The sequence below is a fragment of the Panicum virgatum genome, chromosome 3K (assembly GCF_016808335.1).
Source record: "Panicum virgatum strain AP13 chromosome 3K, P.virgatum_v5, whole genome shotgun sequence".
Lineage (NCBI taxonomy): Eukaryota > Viridiplantae > Streptophyta > Magnoliopsida > Poales > Poaceae > Panicum > Panicum virgatum.
In genome coordinates, this window is record NC_053138.1 from 48,067,153 (window position 1) to 48,089,372 (window position 22,220).

General features: G+C 46.4%; 1 protein-coding gene across 1 annotated transcript; it reads right to left on the bottom strand.

The window, feature by feature from the left end:
* Positions 1-200: 200 nt before the first annotated feature.
* LOC120700979 lies at positions 201-1,781 on the bottom strand. Its single transcript, XM_039985159.1, has 3 exons — positions 1,195-1,781; positions 1,000-1,083; positions 201-828 (listed from the first exon to the last, which is right to left on the bottom strand). Exons 1-3 carry the CDS (start codon positions 1,779-1,781, stop codon positions 201-203), a joined length of 1,299 nt encoding a protein of 432 aa, XP_039841093.1.
* Positions 1,782-22,220: the final 20,439 nt, after the last annotated feature.

Here is a 22,220-nt window from a genome sequence, read left to right on the forward strand (position 1 = left end):
TCGGCATAAAGCTCAGGACGAATGCCCATCTCTTCAAGATCAGCTCTGGCATTCTCATGGTCCTTTCCTTTACCCTTTGTGTTCATGATTGTGCCAACAAGGCTCTTACAAATGTTTTTCTTTAAATGCATGGTATGAATTGAATGTCGGACTGCTAAGATGTGCCAATACCCTAACTTCCATAGTATGGATTTCTTATTTCAGATCCCTTCATCATGACAATCATCATCACCTCCTTGATCAACTTCACATTTCTGTTTGCCGAGAACGATACTGACATCCTTAACCTGCCTGTACACATCCTTACCTGAGAAATGTGGTGGAGGATTTCGTGTCTCCCTTGTACCATTAAATTGTTTGTCCATGCTTCGGTACGGGTGATTCTTCGGAAGCCATCGTCTATGGCCCATATATGCAAATTTGTTCGAGTTCTTCAGCCGCAAGGAACATGTCTCTGACAAACAGCGGGAGCAAACTTGACCCTTCCTTTTGCTCTGCCTGAACAAATTACGATGAGCTGGATTGTCGCTGATGGTGGTCATCAGCATAGCATGCAAAGTGAAGTGCTTATTGACAACAACATCCCTAACCTCCACACCTTCCCAAAGGAGCTGAAGATCTTTGACGAGGGGCTGGAGGAACACATCAATTCTATCACCGGGTTGTTTCGGTCCGGAGACTAATGTTGACAGCATGATATACTTGAGTTTATTGCAAAGCCATGGGGGAAGATTCATGATTGACAATAGAACAGGCCACGTTCTATGTGATATACTCATGTTTCCATATAGATTCATTCCATCTGTGCTCAGAGCAAACCTGATATTCCTAGGATCATCACCGAACCAGCCATAGGTGTTATCAAAATGTTGCCATTGAGCACAATCTGCAGGGTGACATAGCATTCCGTCTTTATTACTTCCCTCCTCATGCCAACACAATAACTTCGCCTCCTTGTTTGCAAACATCCGCTACAGTCTGAAAACCAGAGGAAAGTACCATGCAACTTTCCTAGGAGTTTCCTTCTTCCTCTCATCCATGCTGTCCTCTCCATCATCACCACCATCCTTTCGACACTTGTACCTCGATATTCCACATTTAGGGCAATTGTCCAGATCTTCATTCTCTCCACGAAACAGGACACAATTATTCCATTATGCATGAATTTTTTCAATTTTCAATCCCATGGGATACACAATCTGCTTGGCCTTGTACACAGTATCCGGTAGCAAGTTCCCCTCTGGCAGCATATCCTTCCGAAGAAGAAGCAATGCTTTGAAACTCTTGTCTATCCAACCATGAGCAGCCTTTAGTTGCAGAAGCTTCAGATCCCCGGTTACCCTCGAGTACTTCTCACAATGGGGATAAAGAGGTTTTTTGGAATCTTCAACAAATTGCTTATATTTACGCAGCTCAGCTTCAGTCATCTCATGTTCTCCCCTGACATCATGGATCATCTCCTCAACATTGTCGACCAAGGCATCAAACTGGTGTTCACTGAACTCCAAAATGCACTCCTCATTGATGTCATCCCTGCACCTTTCTTGATCATAGTTGCCTTGCCCATCTTGATCAACATCCCTACACCCTTCTTGGGTATCGGCGACCCATTCCCCCCTTTCGTTATACCCTTCCTCTCTATGCTTATTCCAACAAGTGTAATTTGGTACAAATCCACGAATGATCAAATGCGCATAAACCACTTCAAAATCGGAGTATTTCTTATAATTTCCGCAATCGAGGCACGCACAATACATTGTTGTTTCAGACCTCGCTTCCATGTCGGCCCTTGCAATCTATATGAAAGACTTCAACCCCCTCAAGTACTGCGGACAACAATGGCTAGAAAGGCTCATTCAACTTCTATCCTCCATCTACATCCGCAAAACACAAGATTTTTTAATAGTTAATTGAACATCGAGGAGGAGGTGATCGCGGAGGAGGGAATGGGGAGATAAAGCGGGATAATTTAGAGCACTAATCTTGCACGACCCCCAAATCGCCCAAATGCGTTGCCGCCCAAAATCGCTGCCTCCCGCCGCCTCTGCGCCGCAACGAGCGGCAGCTGGCTACCCGAGCGGCGGCTGATCGAGGGGAAATACTAGTTGAACATCAACTATGACGGGCAACATTTCGAGGTGACGAACGTCGTTGTAGACCGTCACTTATGATAAAGAGCTCACGTCACCTTAAAATGGTTACAGGTGACGGGCAACATTCGTAGGTAACAGACGTCATAGTGGTCCATCACTTATGATAAAGAGCTCACATCACCTTAAAATGATTACAAGTGACAGGCCCCAAATATCACCCGTCACCTATCTTTCTCTCTCGGGAATCGCAACCGTTGCCCCGTTGCCCTCTCCGCAACTGCATGCCCGTTCGAATTCCGCTGGCCCTTTCGCATTCCGGCCTCTCGCTATAAATACTGCCTCCCGGCCTCTTCTTCTTCTCCACTCGCCACGGTTGCCATCGCCTCACATCACACAACCGCTCTCGTGCAGCCGCCGCCGCACGCCACCGTTTCGTTCAAGCGGTGGACTCGTCGTCGTCATCGTCGCCATCACCGTCGCCGTCTTCCTCCCCTTCCTCCCCTCATCGCCGTCGCATTCGTCCTCCATCGCCTCCTACGCCGGCCCCTGCTCCTGCTCCGGATCCAGCGCCAGAGGTGGAGGACGTCTTCAATCCAGCCCCTTCGACCCAGGCGACACCTAGGCAATCGGCGTCCTAAGGGACTTGTTCAATCCCAGCCCCTTCAACCCTCCGCCACCTTGGGAGACCTTCGGTGAACACGCCACTGTTGGCGCCTACCAACGTCACCACCGGGAAATAGCGATGACGCCCGCAGACGCCAATTGGGGTGGCAGTATTTCATGAACCATGAATAAATCCGCAAGCTCACGGAATACCGCTGTAGCATTTTACCTGGGAGTATACCGGGGTGTCATTTATATTTCCGCAGAGAAGGCGGTGAGTGAAGAGATGTAAACTAGTTGATGAACTTGATCTAGATTGGATACTCTCATGCATAAATAGGGGTAAGATACATAACATGGTAGGAGGTAGTGTGACACACACACAAACTACCCTCTTGGATAAATAAATAAAAGAAAGGTAAAAGATGCTCTAGGCCGGGAGCAAGGCAGAAGTCAGAGCTCGAGTCAACTGTGCTAGGCTAGCTATATCTATACTTTCTCATTGGTTAGCTCGTCAGACATTAAACTACACAACAGGGAGATCGCTACCAAAGCAACGGGAGGAGCCCGTACACCCCGGCGACTTTATGTACCGCCTACCCCCATATCGAACATGGAGGATTACTCGGGCTCGGACAGGGCTGTCACCACCTGCCGGCTACCTCTACAAACCATGGGTATAGTTAACATCCAGCAACTCTTAGCTAATCTAGACACCATGTCTACACTAGTAAGGGATACTCTAGCGTGCCGCGCGGAGCCCCCACCCTCCGGATGGACAGACATCACACTAGAGCAATCATACGAATACTGGAGTAGTTGATAGAGTTCTAAGAACAAAAGACTAACCATCTCCAACACAGGTCGATCATGCAATGCAAGCATTGAATAATAATGCAACCATATCAAGAAGCATATATCTGATAACTCATAACATACTTCAAGCAGATATCGGTAACCATAGTCCAATTCTATTACAAACAACCGAATATTACAAGAGAGATTTAGAGATGAACCCATACTAGACTCTCGAGCAACTCTGGCGACTCGACGACTCCTAAACTTCACCTAAACTCCACTAAGCCTAAAGACTAAGCAAGAGGTGAGTGAGGTGTGGTGTGTGTGTAATCATTCTCTACCCCCCCCCCCCCCCCCCCGTGTATTTATAGCAGGGAGGCACGGGTGAGAACCTCTGCAACCGACCTAAAGGACCAATGGGGAGGCGCCACGTGCCTTGGTTGAGGCGGTGGGGCCCACGGGCTAGGTCGGCCAACCTGGTAGGTCGGTCAGCCTGCCTAGGCCACCAACCGCCCCCAACTTCTTCTGGCAGGCTGTTCTGAGCCTGTTTGTCTGATCCACGTTGGGGTTGTCCTGTCTTAACTTTATTTGGGTTGGTTCTTGGGCTACACTTGGTCCATCTGAGCCTGAATCGTCGCACTGATATTTTCTGTGATTTTATATCAGGCCAAAGTGTGCTTGCAACCTGCATATTAGCTCCAAAATACAACTTGAATTTTCTAAAAGGTAAAGTGTGGTTTAGGGACTTTATTAGATCAGGATGCGTGTAAGAAATGCAAACTCTCATGATTTTCTGATCAAGTTGATGCCTGAAAATGATCGTTAGTGAGCGTCAACAAGATCCCCCAAGCTGTCCTTTGCTCATCCCGAGCAAAGTAGGACAAATCAGGTTGTTGATAAGAAAATCACTTTGACTCATACCTTACCTATCATGTCATAGTCTGAAGCAAAGAGATTCTTCTATAAGCTTAAATAGGTTGGCTCTCATACCTTTGCACAATTACCTTACTCCTTCATGGGGCTTTTTAGCCATCTCCTTGTCTTGGGCTGTTGAGAGTTAGAACGGTGCATAGAGTAGTACTTACTTGCTCATAGATCCGCAATCCATCTGGAGATACTTTTTGAAATATTTTTGAAAACATGGTAAAGTTCTTAGGATAAATCTCTCGAGGCACTCAACTTGTATTTCCTTACCAGGGCAACAATCTCGCAATTTCCATGGTTTTGTTATCTCGCGCTATTCTCAGCATTGTTACCTCGCAATTTTCATCATTTTGTTAGAACTGTGGCGACATTTTTAGTTGTTCGACAAAAAAATGACTAATAAGTTCGTGGGATAAGGCATACACATAGGTGACGAACTATACGCATGATGCGTCAGCTTTCAAGTACCATAGGTTAAGCGCATCACAAGACTCGATGACTCGCAAAGTAAAGGCCGTCACCTTCGCTGCTTCAGTCTTGACCTGTCACCTTTGAAAGTACTATAGATGACGGGCCAGGAATGTAGCCCGTCACTTCAACTCTAGGTGACAGACTTTGCTAAGACTCGTCACCTATCCTCTTTGAAAGGTGACAGGCCACGTTTCTGGCGAGGCCTCGCGAGGCTTCAAACTAGTCTGAGGTGACGCATGAATATAAAGCCCGTCACCTCTACTTGTGGGGTGATGGGCAACAACTGCAGGTCACCTTTATGCTCGTCACTATTGACCGTTTCTTACATAGTGAACGGGGAGCGAGTTTGTGTGTCGCGGTAGCAGCGAGGTTCGGGTAGCATTTGCAACCAAAGACACGAAGATGATCATATGTCGTGGGAGAGCCGAACAAGGCTGTGTGTGGCGTAGACATATTGAGTGTCTTGGTGGGGAGGATGTTCAGAAGCTGGGTCGCCATATGAAGTGCCTCGACCCAGAAGGAGGGAGGGACGGAGGCCTAAAACAGTAGCGAGCGGATGACATTGTTTGTGGAACAATTGATGCGCTCAGCTTTACCCTTTTGAGCGGAGGTGTAGGGGCAGGACATGCACAGGTGAACGACATTGGTCAGGACAAAAGTGCGGGCGCTGGAGTTGTCAAACTCTTTGCCGTTGTCGCACTGAACGGCCTTGACGGTGGCGTTGAACTGGGTGCGCACATAAGCAAAGAAATTAGTTAGTGTGGAGTACGTGTCAGACTTGAGGCGTAAAGGGAACGCCCACGAATGATGGGAGCAATCATCGAGTATAACCAAATAATATTTAAAACCTGACACACTGACAATAGGGGATGTCCTTAAATCACAGTGTATGAGATCAAAATTATTGGAGGCACGAGACGATGATGCACTAAGCGAAAGGCGGATGTGGCATCCAAGATGACACGCATGACACAGGGAGGAGGCGCCATCACTGGGGCACATCAAAAGAGTGGAGGCGAGCTTGGCGAGAGCTTCATGACCAGGATGTCCAAGGCGACGATGCCACAGCGATGGGGAGGAGGAGGCGACTAGGGAGTGGGCGGTAAGAGGTGCAGCGGGTAGAGGGCGCCCGAACTATTGCACCTGACGATCAGCCTCCTGGTCATGAGATCCTTCACAGAATAACTAGCAGGGTCAAATTCAACAGAACAATTGTTGTCAGTAGTAAACTGGCGTACGGAAATAAGATTCTTAATGAGCTGTGGTGAAACAAGCACATTATTAAGACAGAAGGATCCAGGTAAATCAGTAAAGCTAGTGCTCGTGACAGGTAATAAGGAACTATTACCGACAACAATGGAGGGAGGTGTGAGATCCTGAGGTGGTAGGAAATGAGACAGGGCAGATGAACGAGAAGTCATATGAGAGGATGCACCTGTGTCGAAATACCAGTGTGGTGGTGCTGAAAGCAGACGCGAGCGATTGCTGATCCCATGAAGAGAGACCAGCAAGCGGGTTGTAGAAACTCAGGGGAGGAGGCGCACACTATCCTGAAGCGACGGTGGAGGCGGCTGCTGTTGCTGGGACATCAGCTCCTGCTAGTAGGCCAGCATCGCCTTCTGTTGGTGCTGCTGGTGGTGGTTCTGCTGGGAGGCCGTGGCTAGGGAAGCAGCGAGAGGGGAGGCCTGGAACCGGGACACATCTGGATGGACCCGGTCTAGGGGTTCCAGAAAGAGGGCCATTGCTGGACGCCATTCGCGCCGGAGGAAGCCTAGTCAACCTGACCGCCCTGACCACCGGTGCTATCCTTCTTGCCGCCGCGCTTGCTGCGGCGATTCTAGGACGTCTTGGATGAGGCGCCCCTAGAGCCCCCAATGCCACTGCCAGTGCTGCCGCCCCCCGTCGTCACCTGGACGGGGGCGATAGCGTGAGAAACGACAAAGGCAGCAGGCGTGGAGGGCTGGTGCTTTAGGGTGAGCTCCTCCAGAAGCAGGGCGTCCTTGGCCTCGAGGAACAAGGGGAACGGGTGGCTGTGGCGAAGATGGAGGCCGATGTTGCCCTACCACTCGTTGAGGCCACGGATGAGGTTGAGGACGATCATGCGGTCAGTGACCGTCTCGCCAAGGTCGTCCGCTATCCGCTTGAGGCACATGCAGTAGTCGGTGATGGAGTGGTCACCCTGGGTGAAGCCCCAAAACTGGGCGTCGAGGTAGAGCGCCCGGGTCTCACAATTGTCGAGGAATTGAGATTCCAAGGCAACCCAGGCGGCACGAGCAGTGGAACCCCGCGAGGAGATGGTGTCGGCGAGGTCGTCGGAGATCGTGCCGAGGATCTAGGATTTGATGGCGCAATCCATGCGCGCCTAATCCGGGTAGGTGGCAACTGGTTCATCGAGGAGGACGTGTTCCTGCAGGGAGAATTTCCCAACGGTGAGGAGGAACTGGTAGCGCCAACGAGTGTAGTTGCTGGAGGAGACGTCGAGGACGACAGAGATCAGACTCTGGATATTCTCACCGCCACGGCCTGTGCGTGGAGGTTGATGATGGTGGTGGCCTCGTGCAGCAGCAAGGCCTGGTGCAGATCAGAAAGGCCGCCGTCGGTGGTGTCGTCCTCCTTGGCGTCGTCTTCGTCGTCGGAGGGGGGAGGCGCAGTGGTGCGCGTGCTAGAGCGTCGCGCCAGCAAGCCGCAGCGGTGTTGCGGTCGTGGGCAGCGGTCGTGGCCTCCTCCTCGGCCACGGTCACGCGATCGCGGGGGCAGTCTGGCCATCGGCCTTGGCTTTGGCATCAGCCTCAGCCTCAGCCTTGGCGGCACGAGCTTTGGTGGAGGCGGTATGGGAGGAAGGTGGATTCCCGGCCATGGGAGGGGGTGGAGGGGTGCAGCACGATAGGGAGTCGGCGCGCGCGCAGCCACGGGAGGCGTGCTAGGGCTGTGGAAGGCGAGGCGGGTGAGGAACCCGGTCTCTTGATACCATGAAAGAAGATATGGCCATGAATTGTATATTGATTGATGAAGGGGTACACTGGAGGTACACATATATAAGCAATGAACCCTAGGAGTTATAGAAACAGAGCCAATTAGAGGGATCCTTGCCTAAACCATCAACCCTAACATATCTCCTAGGGCCGATGCAGCAGCCAGGGAGGCTGGTGCAGCCAGGCGCCCACGGCCCAGAGGGCCAGCCCAAGTACAACCCATAAAGGGCGACTACGATCTTCTAACAATCCGCATGGCACGCTGAAGAGATTTGGTCATGCTTCCAGTGACAAAGGAAAAACAGCAACATGATCGTACATATAACTGGCACGTTGCCACCTTCCCATGTGAAGGCCTGAATGCCGACTGAAAGCGGGAATGCATTAGTTGATCTCTGCTCAGCTCAACTCACAGGCTAGTTGATCTTTGGTCAATATGGTACTGTCCCAGTCACTACTGGAAGCAGGAATAATGTCGCTATGTGCAATGATTTTGTTTGACAGTTATGGTGTAACTAACAGACAAATAGGCATTAACCTGGAGTGGGTTTTCGCAAAACACAGGAAAATTTATTTCTCTATGTGTTGACTCACAGGAAAAGTACGCAGTAATAACTTTTTTTTTTTGCCTGGGCACACATATTTCATTGAGAAAGAATACACAATAATAACTTGCCAGCTGCTGACAAACTCATATCGGAAATACAATGGTCTCGTTGGTGGTGGGTGCAAAACACATAAACAAGTGGCACACCGGAAAATTACATGCTCCATCTACGCGCCCAAACGAAACTAATACTATCCCTGTCCCCCCACCCACCCACCCCAAAAAAAATGTCAGTCTAAATTATCCTAAGTCAAACTATCTTAAATTTGACCAACCACACGGCAGTCAGTCTGTGCCTACTAGGGATCCAGAATCTGCTGCTCTGTGATACACCATGCACACCCCGTCCGTTTACCATGGGTCTGCTGCTCTGTGATGCCTGTCCGCCGCCACATCAACCCATCCAGTAACGACTGGTCATCCTATCGGTCCCAATGACCACGCCTTAGATAACAGCTCTAATAACAAAATTTTCTATATCAACAGCTATATATGTCTGTTCCGTTTTTTGTGTTTGTTGACAAAGAGTCCATCCGAATGAAGAACTAGAACCTTATGCTCTTCTTATATTTCATATACATATGATGCAATTTCAGATTGTTTTTGACATTCCCGCTTGTATTCTTGAATTCGTACGTAGGTCAATCGTAGATAAATGAATTTTCCTGTGAGTTATAGGATAACATATAGAAAAACAAATTTGTTGCAAGGGTTCAAGTCATACATGATTAGAAGCTCTGATCGTGAAAATTGAGTTCTCCACCGACCAGCTAATCCTGGTGCCTTTCCTGGTGCCTTTCATTCCAACCATATAACCAATCATCTAGGATATTGTTCTTCCTCATCTCTCTAGTAAAATATGGCATGGGGTAAAAGCACATTCTGGTATATCAGCAGTTTTGCCAAGGCCATCAATTCCAAAGGAATATATATCGACTGACTGTTTGGATCATGTGAACAAAAAAAATGGAGTTTAAGGAAAATATATATCGACTGAGATTGGTAAACATGTTGGAGACAATGCTGACTGGTACAATAGGTGGTTAAACGGGCCAGCTTGGTCATAAAGGCTCGGCTTGTTTCAAGCTTGCACAACCTCGCTCCTTCTATTTTTCTCATGTATTGCTTGCGTTATAACGTTTCAGGGAATTGGTTCTTCCTATTTATGAATGATGAAGTCGGTGTCTATGGCCCTATTTGGAGAAATAACCAAGAGTTATTTTGAGGGTTATTTTTTAACCCATGCAAATAGCCCTCCAATGAAATAACCTTTGTCCGGTTTGGATCCCTGGGCTATTTTGCCTTCTCAATTATTAGGCGCCCACTACCCCCAGATCCAGTGAATTCTACTCCCCCATGACCCTTGCTGTGGCCTCATCTGCCCTCTTTCTCTCGCCCTGGACCTCCGCCTTGGACCTGCGCTCCTTGCGGTCGACGGGCGGTAGCAGCTCCTCGCCCTCCTTCCTACCACCGGCCACTCGCTCCTCACCCTCCATACCACTGCCGGGTCGTGCGCTCCTCGCCACAGTGGGCCTCCTCCGCCTCGGGCTCGCGCTGAGGACCGCCGCCAGTGCCTTTGCGGCTATGGGAGGCAATGCGGAGGGGGAAGGCGGCGGGAGGGAGGGGATCCGGGCGTGCCTCCCCGCCATGGAGGCCTCGGCATGCCCAATCCGTGCGCTGCCCGAGGCGGCGCGGGTGGGGGGAGGGGGGCGGTGGATCTGGTGCGGGTGACAGTCTCGGGAGGGAGAGAGAAAGTTTTTACTTTTTCAGTGGGTCCACCCCAAATTGTCCAAATATCAACTCTTGGAGGGGATAGGTTTTTTGGGTGGGTTATTTCTAAATAACCCTAAAATAACCCACCTGTTTGTCTCTTGCAGGGTTATTTGTGTTATTTGAGGGGTGGGCTCAAAAATAACCCTGACATCCAAACAGGGCCTATGTAAGAGATTAACTAGCTACCAGTTGAGTCTAGTACATTATATCATCAGTACCCTGTGGAAAAGTTAGGTTGCATGGATAATGTATGAGGACCATATATATTAAGTGTACGGCCACTACTAGAAAACAGGCCTTGGCCACCAGCTGAGAAGGGCCAAAGGCACCGGTTTCCCAACCGGTGCCCCGCAACTGCGACCATTGGCCTCGACTTAAGACACCGGGTTTTTCAACCGGTGCCTTAGGCTTCCATTGGTACCGGTTGTAAATACCATCCGATACTAAAGAGGCTGCCACGCTGACGTAAGGTGGCATCCCCTTTGGTACCGGTTGGTATTTCCAACCGGTACCAATGACCTTTTCCCCTTTTTTTCCCAAATCCAGTTTTATTTGTTATATTTATTACTGTTTATTCTTTTATAATTGCTAAACGCACTCAAGCTCTACAGTACTCTACGTTCATTGGTTGTTCGTGTTCGTTTTCAGAGAATATTTAAAACTAACTAAAAGTGAAATGCGAGCATATAATTAAGCTAATTAGATGAACTAATATATTTACAAATTTACAAACATCAAGGCATAATGTTTAAAAATATTTACAAATGTACAAGTCATGTTAGCCGTCCAACTACTAGTCCCCTCAGGATGTCGATAGAAGTCCTCTATAGATGTGACCGTCATGGTAGAACTCGCCTCTAGGATCCAAGATCTCGTTCAAAATGAATCTGGCGAGCTGCTCGCACACGGCGTTGATCCGATCAGTAGAGTAACATTCATCCCTCATTTGAGACATCTATCATTTAGGAAAAAAACATTAACATTATGTGCGTTAGTACAATTATGAAAATATACTAGTGAACGGTTTGGACGTACTCTCGTTTCTTCATCAGTAGCCTTCCCGCATGGAGTCATGATGTGCAAGTAGTCGCATACGTAGTACCCGCACCAATGTGTTCCTTGTTGTTGTCTCGCACACTTAAGGAGAAACAAATAAATTACTCAATTTAGAACAATTTGGGATTATATACTTAACTAGACAAATCTTTATGAATGAACATACCGGATAATCCATGTTAACGTTCAGTTCGGGCCTCCATTGACCACGTCCTTTGTTATTTTTCACAAATTTTTACCAAACCCTGCGCTCAAAGTTAAGTTTGATATTCAGGAATTGTTATTAACAGAAAAAGGATTTGATTATGCAAACTGAACTTACCTATTCAAGGGGTCTATGATATGTTGGATTGCGGACTTTGGATTTATCATTGAGTCAAAGACTATAAGATTGCCGGTCTCTACGGAAAGTATGAGTAAAATCCAATGGTAACTGCAGATATAGATAGGATATATACATAAATGTATTAGACAACTTAGTATTTATTTAGTAATATAACAGAGGTTTGAGTCGATTAAGGCTTACCCAAAGTTGTATGGTATGAATATATAGGATTTGTAACTTTGCCTAGTCAACGAATCGTACATGTTTTGGCACGTTTCCTTGTAACTTTCATTGATCAATTTCTGGTTGCCTAGCAAAGGAGACATGAAGCCGATCTGATGGTGCCATCCATGTTTTCGGCTTCTTTGGGTCTCCTGTCTAAATGATGCAATAGAAATTTTATAATGCACACATATAATTATGTTCTTGTTAACAAAAAGTATTAATGTAGAGGTAAGTGATACTTACAAAACCCAAATGGTGATGATAGAGGTGTCGAGGGCTTGTCAATGGTAAATGTGATATAAATTTTGGAAGTACACCCAGAAGTCGTCCTCCCCGCGGAAGAAATCATGGTCACGATACTTGACTCCAAACATTTTCCCTTCGTCTTTCGCCATTCGCAGGTACCATCTATGCAAATTGAACATCTGCGTGCCTAGACTTTTCTCCTCTTCCTCAGTGACAAAAGGTTTTCCATGCTGGAATGGAGTAATAGTGCGAGCGACAGGGATTTTTGCCTCCACATGCCCCGTTGCCTCCTCTAGCGTTAATCCAGTTTCAGAAAGAAATATTGCGGCTTGTAGGTCCGCCTGGAGTTGTACGTCCGTCGGGTGTAGGAGTGGCAACCCTGGCACCCGGAGGGGCTCGAGTTCTTTTTGTTGTGTGCCAAGCTGAGGAATAGTCTTGCCACATTTTTTCTTCAGATTTCTCACCTTGTGTGCCTTTGTCAGAGTACGATCATAGTCCGTGGGTAAGCTTTTCGGTTTTGGTGGGTTGTCTAGGTTTGCGAGAAGCTTTTTCCCTAGTTCTAGAGGTACCTTTTCCATCGGCGGGGGGACTTTAGGCTTCAATTGTTCTTTTATATATCGAGCAGTCTCCTCTTCCAACTCCTCAGCGGTTTTCTCGTAGGTTAATTGTCTTTCGACCGTTTTCTGCTTCTTCTTTGAGGGTCCAGCCGTTGGGAGGGATGCTGTCTTTTTCTTTCCCTTTTCTGGTGCAGGAGGAGTTGGAGTACTCGTGGCCCTTTGCGCCGGCGGAGACGGTGGTGAAGGAGGTGGCAGTGGGGACGGCGGTGAGGTAGGCCATGGAGACGGGCGATCAGTCCGCACGGGAGCCGTTGTGCTTGCAGTAAGTTTGATGTCGGCCTTGCGCCATAGAACGACCCCGTGCAGTGCGTCTCCCAATGTCTTCTCTCCATCCCCTCCAATGAAGTCGAGCTCAAGATCCTCATTGTTTCCAACTATCTGTTCAACTGTGATGGAGGTGTAGCCAGGGGTATTGGCCTTCCATGAATTGTAGTAGAAGGATTCAGGGACAGGGCTGACCTGTATGCGACATGAATGGATATATTTCTTGCTCGCACATGAAGCTCGCACAGTGTCGGCATGGTGACATCATCCACTGGATACCTCTGGTCATCTACCGCCGTTGGCTCAATCTGGGGTTGCTTTTCCGCTTGTACGTCGGGCGCCGCTATGGATGCACAGCTGCTGCGTTGCTGAGAGGCCAGGCTTATCACAACATCCGGGTGCGACCCAGCAGTGCCCCTTTGGCTCAGAGCTAGCTGCACCGCCTCATTGACCCTGGCGTCCAACTGAGATTCCAAGGACGCAACCTTCTTGTTCATCTTTTCTTCTATGGCACGAAGTTTCTCTTCCTGTTCGGCTTTGCTCTTTCGCTGAGTCTTGTAAGAAGGATCTCCGGCCCAAGCAACTTTCCATGGGACCACGCTGATGCCGCGGGCTCGTCTAGGGTGTTCCGGATTCTTTAATGCCCATGTCAGCTCATCATTCTCCCTTTGAGGATGGAATGTTCCTTGTTGAGCCTCATCTATTGCAGCGACTAGATCGCGGGACACTTCTTGCATATGCTCGGGCATGACCAAACTTCCATCCAACTGGTTTAGTGTCACGCCATTAGCAAATAACCACCACTTGGATCTATCCGGCCAATCCCAAGTCGTCGGCCTGATGCCTCTATCCATAAGGTCCTGCTCCATCTTCTGCCATTTTTTAACTGACTTCTTGTACCCGGCAGCCCCAAGGTGGTGGCTGTACTTCTTATTTGCTGCATTCACCTTGGCTTGTTCGGATTTTTTTGGGCTTCCTCTGATAGTTTGTATTGTTTGAACTCCTCCTAGTATGGTTTAACCTGAGGAAGATCGTCCCAGTTCGGCTCCTTATCCTTCTTGATGTAATTGGTGTACAACTTCTTCTTGAAAGTTGCAAAGGCACGGGCCATCTTTCTCAAGGCACATTTCTTCACAAGTTCTTGGTCAACTCCTTCAGAAAGAGTGAACATATCCTTCAGTTCTGCCCATAGCATTTCCTTCTGATGTGCAGGCACGGCGTGTTGCTATTCTTCGGGTTTGGTCATTTTCCATAGTCTTGTGGTGATCGGAATTCTTGCCCGAACAATAACCCCACATTGGTTGACAAATTTTGTGCTAGCATCCTCTGGAGCACTTGGACAGCCCTCTGCGTCCACTTCTGTGACAACCTGTCTTCCCTCCATTTTCTTGGTTGGCCGGCGTCTCCCTTTTGACTGGCTCAATGAAGTCAGTGTGGAGGTCGACTAAATTACAGAAAAGATATGTTAATTGCAAAACTAATCTAACGAAGTCACCATGCATATAGTTTTAAGATTCGCACTGGAACATGCTGCTGTTGATTGGGCGGCGGCGCAAATTCATCATCTTCTTCATCGGTATCTCCAGACATATTCAGGAACGAATCAGCTGTCCGAGCATCTTCTTCAGCGATTGGCTGGGTGGTGTTGGCCCTCGTATCTTCGTTTATTGCGTCCAACATGTATTGCCCGGCGGCCTGCTCATCACCGAAGGGGTCCATCCTTAACTGAAACCCTAAAAATGTGTTAGAGTATGTGTCCATCCTTAAATGAAGCAGGAGAATTCAATTCTTTGAATGAATATGCGTGTTTGAGAGAGAGTGTGTGCGTGTATGTTAGAGGGACAGAGAAAGAGAGAGAGAGTTAGTGAGTGTGTGTGTGTGTGTGTGCGTTAGTGTGTGTGTGTTAGAGTGTATTAGACAGTGTGTGTGTGTGTGTGTGTGTATCGTGGAATGGGGTCGAGGAACCAGGTCGAGGAACGGGGTTGAGAGTTGAGGGTCGAGGAACGGGGTTGAGGGTTGAGGTCTAGAGTTGGGGGTCGAGGGATGGCGAATGTGTGAGTTAGAGAGCGAATACGAAATTACTCGTCGTCGTTACTCGTCATTACTCGTCGTTGTTACTCGTCGTCGTTACACGAGTTACATGATAAATACATGAGTTACAGAAATACATGATAAATACATAAATACAAGCATTATTCACTCTCTATTTAAATACATGATTAAATAAAGTCTCTCTAATAACTAAATTATATAAATAAATTATACACTATATATAAAGGATATAAAGTGGCTAGGAAAGTCCTTATAGGCGTACAGTATTAAAATGCAGTATGAAAATGTATTTAAAGTGATAGGTGTTGTTCATGTTATACTTGCCTTCCTCAAACTGATCCTGCTGCTCAAACTGGTCAGAAGATGGTTGCTCCGAGTACTGGTACTGGGGCTACTCAGATGGATCAACGTCTACTCACGAACACATGGCCAAAAACAATACACAACATAAACATACATGCAAACAATAGCAAAAACTAAGAAACAGTACAATAATACATGAAAACAGCAACCAAAACTATGCTAGAACTATTCTATGTGTTACAACGATCGCGTGGACATAAAGAACGCCTAAAATGGAGCTAGAACATGAAAACTTCGCTTAAAACAAGATCCAGGGGCTAAACTGTAAGAAAAACATAGTTTCTGGGGGTTTTCTGCAAAAACTGAGGACCTAAACATAAATAAACCTTAGATCTGGGGTCTAACCCACAAAAAGGCAAGGGCTGGACGGCGGGTTCGATTTCTAAGAAGTTCAGGGGGGTCCATGCAAAGTTCTGGGCCTAACTGGAAATAGTTTTGAATGTGCCTGGACTGCGGGTTTATTCAGAGAAAACTTAGGGGCTCTTTAACAAAAGTGGCAGCGCGAAGGGGTACGCACGGATCTGATCCTTTGGATCACAATCCCGCGGCTCAGATTAAAAACGTTCGCGATCTAATCTGGTGCGCTAAACTCAGATCGGGCGGCCCAGGGCCCAAGGGCGCGCGGGGGCGGGGGCGCGGCTTGCCGGAGCTCTGCCCCGTGGCGGCGCTCAACCGAAGTTTGGCGTTTCCGGGATTCCAGGGCTCGGTTTGAGTCATGGTTTGGCCCTGGAGGTTCATCACGCCACGCGTGATTCACTTGAGGCAACATCTGGGCATGGGAAGGCTCGGAGGGAGGTGCTCGGCGGCGATGGCGGCGCTGCGGCGTAGGAAACGCCGGTGAGCGTGGCCGGGGCACCTAGGGTGCGCCACAAGCAAAGGTTTCTAGCGCAAAAGGATGGCGGGGGCTTGGGGGGCTTACCGAGGCTCGAAATCGAGCAAGGCAGCCGTGCAGGGTCGGTGGCGTCGAAGGCGAGCGGCGAGGGCGGTGCGGTGCCCGTGGACGAGTCGATGCAGGGGTCCTCCGGGACTCTGGGCTCCACGGGAAGCTTCGGGGTCGAGCTGCGAAGCCGGTGGAGGGGTCAGGGAGGTCAGAATCACGCCAGCGACGTGGAATTTCACGGGCAGAGCACTTACCGGCGGCGGCAGCCGGGTGGAATTCCGGCGCTACGCGGGCGGTGCTCAGGCCAGGTCAGCTTGGGAAACTCCCTGGCGGCACTGCGGAGCTTCTGCGCGACTTGAGGGAGGCTGCGGTGCAGCGGAGAAGCGAGACCACGGTGGCGCGGGGCTCTGCTCCGGCGCGGAGGTCGCGGGGACTGGTACCGGGGTTTGGGGCGGCGCTAGAGTGGGGGTACATGCTGTTGGTTTCTTCTAAACAATGGGTGCGTGCCCTATAACCCTTATTGGATTGTCTGGAGAGGTTACTTAGTGCTGGCCAATCGTTGGTGGTTATGAAAAGCAATGTACGCAGGTTAAAATGATCCTCTGCGTGCGCATCCCACATACGAACACCCTCATCTTTCCACAACAATAGAAGATCCTCAATCAGGGGTTTCAGATACACATCTATATCGTTACCGGGTTGCTTCGGGCCGGGGATAAGCACCGGCATCATAATGAATTTCCGCTTCATACACAACCAGGGAGGAAGGTTGTATATACAGAATGTCACAGGCCAGGTACTATGGCCACTGCTCTGCTCACCGAAAGGATTCATGCCATCCGTACTTAAGCCGAACCTTATATTCCTCGCTTCATTTGCAAATGTTGGGAATGTTCTGTCCACTTTTCTCCACTGCGACCCATCAGCGGGGTGTCTCAACATATTGTCTTGCTTACGTTCTTCTTTGTGCCATCGCATCAATTTAGCATTCGTTTTGTTCATGAACAAACGTTTCAGACGTGGTATTAGAGGAAAATACCACATCACCTTGGCAGGCACCCTCTTCTTGACACGCATCCCCTCAACGTCACCTATATCATCTCGAGGGATCTTATACCGGCATGCGTTGCATACAGGGCATGAATCCAAATTTTCATACTCACCTCGATATAGGATGCAGTCATTAGGACAAGCATGTATCTTCTGTGCCTCTATTCCTAAAGGACAAACAACTTTTTTTGCCTCGTATGTTGTCTCCGGCAAGGTGTTACCCTCAGGGAGTAATTTTTTTTATAAGTTTCAGCAACTCCTCGAATCCCTTGTCAGAAAAACCATTTGATGCCTTCCATTGCAATAATTCCAATGTGGTACCCAACTTCTTTTGGTCTTGTTTGCAATCAGGCTACAACAATGTTTTGTAGTCCTCCAACATACGCTTCAGATCTCTCGATTCCTTTTCTGTTTCGCAACCTTCCTCAGCTTCGCGCAGCATCTGACCAAGATCATCTTCTACAACGTATCCTTCAGTATCTTCTTCAGGCTCACCCATTGCAGTGTCGTTGAAAAAGGAATTATAATTGGCTGCAAAGTCAGGAATCCTGTCCTCTTCTTCTACATTATTATCCAGCACAATTCTTCTTTTGCCATGCTTGGTCCAAACATAGTAGTTCGGCATGAAACCACTATTGAACAAGTGACTATTGATGGTTCTTGATGATGAGTAATCCTTCTCATTCTTATAGAATTTGCATGGACAACGAACGAAACCGTCATACTTGTGTTTCTCGGCCGCTTCTATGAATTCATGCACGCCATCCATGAACTCCTTTGAACGCCGGTCGACCATGTACATCCATTGCCGACTCATCTGGGTCAAAAATACATTTATATACATCATTGTACTGTACAAATAGTTCATTCATACTACCAATTTATAAAAATATATTTATATAATTGATAATGCATATAACTATAATAAATAGATGCAATTCACTTATCAAATAAATTGAAAAAACATATAAATACAATAATTTGATAGTATTCAAATATCAAATAAATTGATAATGTATATAACTACAATAAGATGCTACAAATAAAAATAATTATCACATATATAAACTAAATCAAGTAATAACTGTTTCTAAAAATTAATTGCTAAGTAATAAAGAAAAATAACTAACATTTTTTTCAAAAAAAAAGCAAAAATTCGCCTCCTCTCACCCCACTCAGCTGCCATGAACAGTGAGTTCACGGCAGCTTGAGAGGGGGAGGGGCTGGGGTATTTATAGGCTCGGGCCAAAGGCACCGGTTGATTTCAATGACCCGGTGCTAAAATTAATTCAATAGAACCGGGTCAAGGCACCAACCGGTGTCTTAGGCTCGAGCTCCTGGCAGCTGCCACGTTTCATTTCCATAGGAACCGGTTATTCCTATAAACCGGTGCCTTTAGCGCCGCCTTTATTTGGTACCGGGTGGTGGTTCAGACCGGTTCCTATGGTGACGCATTGGAACCGGTTGGTACCACCACCCGATGCCAATTTCCCTCCACTAGATCGTCGATGGCCAAAGGTACCAACTGCTGTTGCAACCGGTACCGATAGGTACCATCGGTACCGGCTGCAACAGCAGCTGGTACCTTTGGCCAGGACCGATGGCCCGTTTTCTAGTAGTGAGCTGGTTAACCTGTGAGGGGACATTTTTTTGTTAAATGAAGGGGCATTCATCGAGTGCAGTAGTCCAAATGTCTAATGTTTGGATGACACTGCTTTTATTAGTGGAAAATTCAGAAATAAATTGTTCAAATCGGTGGTAAGTGGTAACAGATAATTGGCTCTTATAGATGTCACTCTTCTAAAAAGGATGTGCTACAAGCCTACATCCATCCACCCATCCAACGTCTGACTGCACTAACTGCAATAAGGTGATGTGCCTGTTGACATATACAGATGGAAAAAGAAGGAATGAACGACCCTGCCACTTTGAAAGAGGACCATCATTGTGCTAAGGGAGAACGTATGGAGGGGACATTTTTGTCATATGAATGGGCATTCGTCTAGTACATACTCCAAGTGCAAGCTCAATGGTTGTCCAACACGTTTTTGTTCTTTTATTAACTACGAAGGTCACCCGCGCATTTGGCGGCTAGATATTGCCATCTCTAATGTTACATTTTAAATTATTAAATTATTTATATTTGTTATTTGTGCGGCTAGGTGTAAGTATATTTAAGGTTACACTTTTTTAATCGGCTTTCATAAAGCAATTTTTTGTGACGAAAATCAAAATCTATTAAAGTTATTTTGAGGATCAATAATTTGATTTTATTTTCATACTCCTTCTAGGTTTGAATTGGACACCATTTTGAGATAGTTCTAAGTTTGTTGTTGTATACATTGATTAAAAAAATTTAGTTTCACTAAAGTTTAATTTTTAATAGTACTCAAAGTTGTGTTTTGAGGATCGCGTCAATGGCAAACAAATTATTATTCATTTGGAGGTAGTATTCTTTTTGACATAAGAAAATTTTTGAGCATTTTTTAGATTTATGTGTTACAATTAATGTTGTAGCGTAATGCTTTAATTTATTTAATTTGGATTCTAAGTCAATGATTTACGGCAGCTTCTTGGCATTTTTTTGGTACTCACCTGCTGGTGTTGTTGCTTCTTGTTTGCTATTATATCTTGGTTGCTGGAGGGGAGAGACGAAAAGGAGAGGTTTACTATCTCATTACTAGCTTAATTCGTGGAATCGATAGAGCGTGTGAATCCTATTCACCCCCCAACTATTCATTTCTTCGTTGTTGCCCCTAATCCAATAATAGTTCCTCCACACTCCATAGTCCACTCTTCCGCGTCGTCCACTCCGTACCCGTGCTGGCTTATGGCCTTTCCTTTTTCTCATTTTCCTTTTTTCTCATCCCCTTATCGTTTCCAATGGAAAATGGATTTAGTGCACCTATTTTGTTTCTCTCTTAGCCTTGGGTACTCATTAATTCAATTCAAATATGCGGCAACTGATTTGACTAAGATAGTTAGATAAACAATGCACATAAGGTTGTTTCTGATTTTTTCAGCACCATTTATTAGTTTCAACATGACTTTTGACTGAAATGTTAGTAAATAGAAGACATATTAACTTTGTCTGTACATGTTTCGAATGTATGTTAAAAATAATATTACAATCATTCAACTAAAATGATAGTATTTCTCAATAAATTGTGAGGCTACAACTTTTCTACTTTTTCAGCATAGTGTTGTGGTGTGCAAATATTTTTTTGAAGCTTGTCCGGAATTTTTTTATCAATGTTTATACCTATAGAAAAAATAAATTAAAAATTATGATAGTAATTTTTAAGAATTTCCTAGCTTACCCAATGCTAGTTGTTTGGAATCTTATTACTATGTTACATATTGGATTAGTTTCTTTATAATGGCACGGTGGGCTATATTTAGTCAAACACAGTGATATTTTGGGCCGATTCTTATCGTAATGACGGTGGTGGGTAATTTCAATTTCTCTTATTTTCTCTGATTAATGTGGGAATTTTTAGGCCTTGAGATCGAACGTGGAGGCTCCGTTTGTTGGCCAAATAATAAGATATCTCAGTACACTGTGAGGCTATAGCTTTTCTACTTTTTCCAGCTTGGTGCTATGGTGTGCAAATATTTTTTGAAGCTTGTTCGGATTTTTTTTTGTCAATGTTTATGCTCGTAGAAAAAATGAATTAAAAATCATGACCGTAAATTTTAAGAATCTCTTAGTTTACCTAACGCTAGTTGTTTGGAGTCTCCTTCTATATTAAATATTGGATTAATTTCTTTATAATGGCGTGGTGGGCTATATTTAGTTAGACACAGGGGTATTTTTGGTCGATTTTTATCATAATGACAGTGGTTGGATTAATTTCTTTATAATGACGTGGTGGGCTATATTCAGTAAGGCACATGGGTATTTTGGGTCGATTTTTATCATAATGACAGTGGTGGGTAATTTTAATTTCTCTTATTTTCTCGGATTTACATGAGAATTTCTGAGCCTTGAGAGCGAACGTGGAGACTCTGTTTGTTGGCCAAATAATAAGATAATAGATAGCAAATTCGCAAACAATGATTCAAATGTGGCAAAAATGTAGTTGGCCCTTATAGTTTTCAGGTTTGATGTTCAAGAAGAGACCTGGTACAAAGGTCTGGTCGGTGCAATATTACAATTTGGTCTAGTTTGAAATATACAATTTTATACGCATGGAGAGACCTTTTTTCATGCTCAATATATATTTCTGTACGGACTCAAATGTCCCCAGCTGCTGCCTTCAACAGAGTCACGCAGATGCATGCTGTGGTACTGGTACCTACGGTGATGACATACTGCAGCAACGATGATGAACGACTTACAGGCACAATTACGGCCTCCTCACCGTGAAGTTCAAGTGGGTCACGGGCAGCTGGGTAAGGACGCAAGGTACTGGGTGCATCTCGATGTCCATGCCCATCCCCGCATCTCAGCCCGGTAGATTTCGGGTTCAAGCACCTAAAACATGGCGGGCCGGGTCTGACGGGCTCACCTCGTGGGATCATTCCTGGTTGTGGTGGTGCTGATCCTGATGCCGCTCATTCCAACTAGGCAACCATCCAAGCAGCCGCATGCAGTTTTTCCTATCAGAGTTGTGCAGCAAACCGTGGCGCTGTGGGTGGAAGGCATACATGATACATGCATGTTTTGCCATGAAAATGTGGCATCTCGGGTCTAAGACCAATGTGTGTGTGTGTGTGTGTGGCGAGAAGATCAACATGGAACAACGTTCTCCTTTCTATATATATTCTCGACTACATTGGTTTGGCCAATGTATGCCACTCATTTCAAAGTAGTATATAGTTATATATACAGGTTTACGCCACAGGTCCAACGATATAATACTTAGGCATGTGAACAAAAAATAGGAAGAATAGCTGTT

What these genes read in the sequence shown, in the direction of transcription:
- LOC120700979 (XM_039985159.1), bottom strand. Translation starts at nt 1,781, where the DNA reads ATGGAAGCGAGGTCTGAAACAACAATGTATTGTGCGTGCCTCGATTGC. An exon ending in TACAAGGCCAAGCAGATTGT is followed by an intron (nt 1,084 to 1,194) that starts GTATCCCATGGG and finishes TGGAATATCGAG; the next exon opens with GTACAAGTGTCGAAAGGATG. An exon ending in ACTCCTAGGAAAGTTGCATG is followed by an intron (nt 829 to 999) that starts GTACTTTCCTCT and finishes TGATGATCCTAG; the next exon opens with GAATATCAGGTTTGCTCTGA.